General features: G+C 35.0%; 1 protein-coding gene across 1 annotated transcript; it reads right to left on the bottom strand.

Moving 5' to 3' along the window:
- Positions 1–2665: 2665 nt before the first annotated feature.
- Positions 2666–3595, bottom strand: LOC104872546 (olfactory receptor 19). Its single transcript, XM_010638780.1, has one exon. The coding sequence runs from the start codon at positions 3593–3595 to the stop codon at positions 2666–2668; it is 930 nt and encodes a 309-aa protein (XP_010637082.1).
- Between the last annotated feature and the right edge of the window lie 2458 nt (positions 3596–6053).

Raw genomic sequence — 6053 nt, 5'->3', positions numbered from 1 at the left:
AAAAAAAAAAAAAAAAAAAAAAGGACAGATTGCTCCTGGCTTATTCTTCATTTTGTGCCATCTCTGCAATTTCTCTGTAGGCTCCAATTTTCATGTCAGATTCTTCTTGAGTCAGGAGGATTCACTTTCCTCCTCTCCACTCCCCCAAGCTATTATTTTCCCTTGTCTGCATTCCAAATCTTGTAGAGGCTATGTTTTTGTTACTTACCATGCCATCATTTTCCCAGAAATTCCCTGATAATTTTAAATATATAACCAAAGAGTGCACTCTGATTTTTTCTGGCAGAAATGAGAAAAATGTTGTGATTTCTTATGGAAAAATCCAAAGCTACTAATGCTTAAAAAATGTCTTCAACTCATGTTTTTTCAGTCACCAAGTTATTGACAATCTGGAACTGATCATTACTTATGGCAGTATCTGTCCTGAATATTATAGGATGTTTAGCAGCATCACCCTCTTCCACTCACTTCTTCCCATTATCAAAATCAAAACTGTCTCCACCTACCTTTAAATATCCACTTGGGACAGAAATATACTTTGCTAAGCTCATAGATTTAAATCAACAATTACTATATCTTCAGAAATTATTGTAGATTGATAATATAGCACATTGATAAGAAAAATTTTAAAGTACTTCAAAGTGTAAATGTTAAAACAAATATATATTAATATGCTGAAGAAAATATATGATGCAGTCATTAAAATAAGTAAGCATTACACCTGGTGATCAAAGAGACTTCCCAAAATTACCATTGATATTGAGAATATGGGGGCATATAAGGTAGGAAAGAAAAAAAATTAAACATCAAGAATATTTATGATATACATAGAAGCCTATTTATGCATCAAACTAAAAAGCACATGTGTATGAATGTGTGCATAACATAAAAAGACTGATATATTAAGAGGATCTAAGATCTAACGACATCAAGAATGGCAGTGAGGGCCGGGGGTTTAGCTCAGTGGTTCTGCCACCTGCCTTATAAGTGCAAGGTCCTGAGTTAAATCCCCAGTATCAAAAAAAAGGTGTGGCAGTGAGAATGCAAGAAGTGATTCAGAATAACTACAGGAAACAAAATGTAATGAAAATCTAAAACTTTATGTGAAAGTATATAACAACATGATTTAAGGATATCACTATAGGTAGTTAATTTGCTTCCCAAATGTGGAAATAGAGGAGTACAGCACACAGTCTTTAAAGACATTTAAATGTTATATGAAGAAGTATTTTAAGTTAAAATTTCATCTTCTATAAAGATATAAATATTCACATGTGATAAGGAAAAATGAAAACAATGGTATGACTTTGCATATGACCAGCCCAACCACACATTCTCCTGCTCTGACACAAATTGAAGGTATCCAATCATAAAACATAGGTAAAAGACTATAGGTAGTGATGCCTCCTGGAGGGCGTCTGAAACCAAGAAGAGCACTGCCTGTACAAGGAACTAGAAGTAGGCTCTAGGGTTCATTCCAAACCCCAAGCTCCTTACCTTAGCAGAAAATAGAATGAAGCATGTAGGGGACCTGGCTCAAGCATCAGCAGCAGTGTTATCCTATACCCCTTATTCATACTTAGTGGATTCAAGCTCAATTCCCCACAATTGCTACTGGCCTAATTCCGGCTGCAGTATAAATAGGACTGAGAAGTCTTAAATTTTGTGTGTTTGCATATGTGTGGCTGGAATTTTTCTTTTGTCTTTTTCTATTCTTTCTTTCCTTTTTTCTTTTCATCTGTAAAGTATATGGGTGGTGTTTGCATACATGAAAAGGAAAAAATTAAAATTAATTAGTCCTTTAATTTAAATAGTATCTTTCACAGACATGTCAAATCAAGCCTCACAAAATAATGTGTATAGAGTATTCAAATATAAAGTTTCTATCAGCATATTAATTGATTCTAATGTAATCACAGTTTGACTCAATCCTTAATTTTAATTATCTTCTTTCTTTTTCTCACCCCAAAATAATCTCACAAACCATATCTCCACCAGCTCACAAGTTGACATAAAAATAAGAAAGTCAGTTGTTTTCTTCATTTGCTGCTACCTCTTTTTTCTTCTTTCCTTCTTTCTGAACTGTTCTCTTCCTTTTCATGCTGTGCCAAGGAATATAAGAGGTATTGTAAAAAATGTGCTGAGAAGAAAATTGTGTCCTTAAAGTGAATAATAATATCCAATGATCAAATATGAAATCACCCATACACTGATATTTACATTATATAGAAAAACACTAATAATAGCTATATAAAAAGGAACAATAGAAAGATAATTAAAAGTCTGTCATCTCTGAATTTCTTCTGCAATAAAATTTTATGAATAGTTTCAGTCACCTACAGTTTTTGTTCCATAGGAGTATCACATACATAATTCTATAAGACTAATGCCAATCTTCAAATCACTTCTGATCCTAGAAAAAAAATGGGAAAATAGAAAGGTTAGGTAGGTAAAATATTAGATGCCAGGGAAAGCAGAAAGATGAAAAATAAAATTAGATACCAGGTAAAGCAGACAGCTTAATTCCATAAAGCAATTGAAAAGAAATCAGAACTTCTGAAAATAAATAGTAACAGAGAGTTCTACTTCATAAGTCTAATTAAATACAATGTCTGAACCTAAGGCTTAGAGTCCCAGGACCACAGGCACTTCTTAAATGTGACTCTTATAGCTTCAATCTGAAAAGTCTTCTCAGCGCTCCAGTTATATCCTTATTCCTCAAACTGTAGATGAATGGGTTCAACATAGGAGTCACCACGCTGTACAATACTGAAGCTCTTGCAGTTGAGTGTGAGTTTTGGGTAACGGAAGAACTAAGGTAAACACCCAGAAGTGTAGAATAAAATAAGGAGACAACAGAGAGGTGAGATGCACAAGTGGAAAATGCTTTGTACTTCCCTTCAGTTGATGAGATTGCACGGATGGCAGAAACTATTTTAGCATAAGAATAAAGAATACCAGCAAGGGGACCACCCCCCAGCAGCACAGCTGCAAAATACATCACCATATCATTAGCAAACGTATCAGAACAGGCAAGCAGGACCAACTGATTAAGTTCACACACAAAGTGTGGGATTTCCAAGTCTGTACAGAAGGACAGCCTTAATGCCATTAAGGTTTGTAACAAGGAATTTAAGGCAGTTGTGATCCAAGACCCCAGTACCAGATATCCACAGAGTCTGCGGTTCATGATGACCATGTACTGCAGGGGGTGACAGATGGCAACAAAGCGATCATAGGCCATCACAGCTAAGAGGAAATTGTCCAAAACCCCAAAGACTATGAAAAAGTACACTTGGGTGATGCAGCCTTCATAGGTGATGACCTTGCTTTGTGTCTGAATGTTGACCAGCATCTTTGGAATGCTAGTAGATGTGAAACAGATGTCTGCAAAGGACAGGTTGGAGAGGAACAAGTACATAGGTGTGTGCAAGTGGGAGTCTGAGATTGTGGCAAAGATGATAAGCAGGTTACCAAGTATAGTGACCAGGTACATAAACAGGAATAGTCCAAACAGGAAGGGTTGCAATCTGAAGTCCCCTGAAATTCCCAGAAGAAGAAATTGGGAAGTCTGTGTTTCATTATCTGGTTCCATATAGTTGGTGTGACTAAGAGAAAAATAACATAACACAATTAAGGAAAATTAACTTGACAGAAAAGCTATCATTCATATTCTGCAGTCCAGACTCTAAATGCTACATTTTATTTATAAATTAGTTCCCTTTAACGGGATCCCTTTGACATGAGTGCTCTGGAATTCCTGTCTCACTCTCATCTTTTCACAAGATAGTTTATATTAAAAATTCAAATTTCTTCATGCTATTGATCATGCCTTTGAGCACTAAATCCCTATGATTTACAGATGGTAAAGTCAAAAGAGACCTTCCTAAAAAGAAAGAAGGATCCACAAAATAATTCCCAGAAGGTTGTAGCAGGCAGGGGAAAGGGCCACTGCAAAAGTCCTGAGAAAAGTACTTGTTTCAGGTGTTCAAGGTTAACAAGGAATTAAAATTAATTCCTGTATTGTTGCTTTATGATCCAGCTTCGATATTATGAATTACATTTCACAACATACAGAATCTAGTTCCTTTTAGACTGAAGCTTGTACACACGTGCACACACACACAAACACACACACATGCACACACACACACACTGCCTGCTTAAGGATGTATCACAATCCACAATCTCCTAAATCTATGTTAACAGCCTGCCCCCAATTTAACTCACACTATTTAAAAAGAATGGGGCTGGTAATTTAGCTCAGTGGTGCTGCCTCCATTTTATTAGTATTATTTCCACCTTATGTTTAAAGAAATACAAGAATCTTCAGTAGACATGGAGAGAAATAAACTGAATGGTTCTGAGGGAAAAAGATTGTAAGAAATCACAAGCTTCCTTGTTTGCAAGCATGTTCTGACTTTATATTTCCTGGAGGATATAAAAAATATATAAAATGAGAAAATATAAGTTTATCAAAAGAAAAATGTAATAATGTCTTTTTGGTACCAAGACACATACAGATTACTATCCATAAAGTTGATTTAAAAAAAAAAAAGCACTGGGCCAGGGATTTGGCTCAGTGGTTCTGCCTCCTGCCTCACATGCACAAGGGCCGGAGTTTTTTTTAAAAAAAAAAAAAAAAAAAAAGCACAGAAGAAGAATTAACAAAATGTTCAAAAAAGAACTCTACAAAGAACAACACGACTTGAGAATTATTTTTGTACCATACAACATGGCTTGGAGCAATTGGGAGTTTTGCATTTTTATTTACATATAATAATTGAACATATTTATAGAGAAATATGTGATCTCTTAAAAACTGTGTATGTTGAATAATTATGAAATCAGGGCAGTTGACACATCTATTACCTTTAATATTTTTCATTATAATAAGACCCTTGAAAGTACACTTGTCTGACTGTTTACTATAGTCACACTACAATGCAATTCATCACACAAAATTACTCTTCCCACCCAACTGTACCGTGAAAACTGGTCAATATTTCCCCATCATTCCAACCCTCCTAAGATTCCACAGTTAAAACAAATTGGTATTTCTTTTTCTGGGGAATTAGCCAGAAAGACAAAGATAAATCCCAATCTTTTTTTTCTTTTCTTTTTTTTTTTTTTTTTTTTTTTTGTATGATGAAACCAGATGGAGCAAGCCTTTTTCTCAATTGTGTTTGTGTGGGATGTTTTGTGTTATTCCTGGGCTCTCTGATCTGAAATCTTTGGGAAAACTGATGGGCAATGTAGACCTGCTTGTGATCTTTATCCAATGTGCACAAGTCAGGCCTCTACAGACTATCTTCAATAAAACCCTGCAAGGACTGGGGATTTAGCTCAGTGGTGCCACCACCTGCCTCCTCAGTGCAAGGTCTTCAGTTCTATTTCTCATCCAAAAAAAAAAAAAAGAAAAAAGAAAAGAAAACCCTTCAAGTCTGATATTTTACACAGAATAAAATCCTGAATATAGCTGATCCCTGAGAGTATTACATGACACACATGTCCAGTACACTATACTATGCCTTGACATTATGAGGCAACGTCCAAATAAACATACTTTATGTGCTTTGTTTAGCTTTCTGTTCTAACAACAATATGTCATTGCTACACAGAATGAAATTAAACAAAAGGAAAAACTGAAAAATAATTTTCACTGGTTGAAATAAGTGCTTTCAGAATAACTGTATTAAAAGATTGAATAAGGCATCAAGTACTAACTGAAAGAAGATATATAAAACAAATCATTTGATTAAATTGATTAGTAATTAAAGCTGCAAAGAGTTACATGTAAAAAAAGTTTCAAGTTTTTTGAATGCTGTGGCCCAAAGTATATGTTCAATTTGAATTTTTTAATTAATCAGGAATTATGCGTCAAGTCATATAAATATGTAATACATGACAAGGATGCACTTCCAGTTATGTGAAAAGCCTAAATGTAAAAGAAAAGCTCTCATAAATGACTACCTGCAGGACTGGGGATTTAGTTCAGTGGTGTTGCCTCCTTCCTTGAAAGCTCAAAGTCCCAAGTTCAATCACCAATACCA

Source organism: Fukomys damarensis, unplaced genomic scaffold (genome assembly GCF_012274545.1).
Source record: "Fukomys damarensis isolate Sample0158 unplaced genomic scaffold, DMR_v1.0_HiC HiC_scaffold_37, whole genome shotgun sequence".
In the NCBI taxonomy this organism is placed as follows: Eukaryota; Metazoa; Chordata; class Mammalia; order Rodentia; family Bathyergidae; genus Fukomys; species Fukomys damarensis.
Note: the sequence above shows the minus strand (reverse complement) of the source record. Positions and strands in the feature narration are given on the sequence as shown.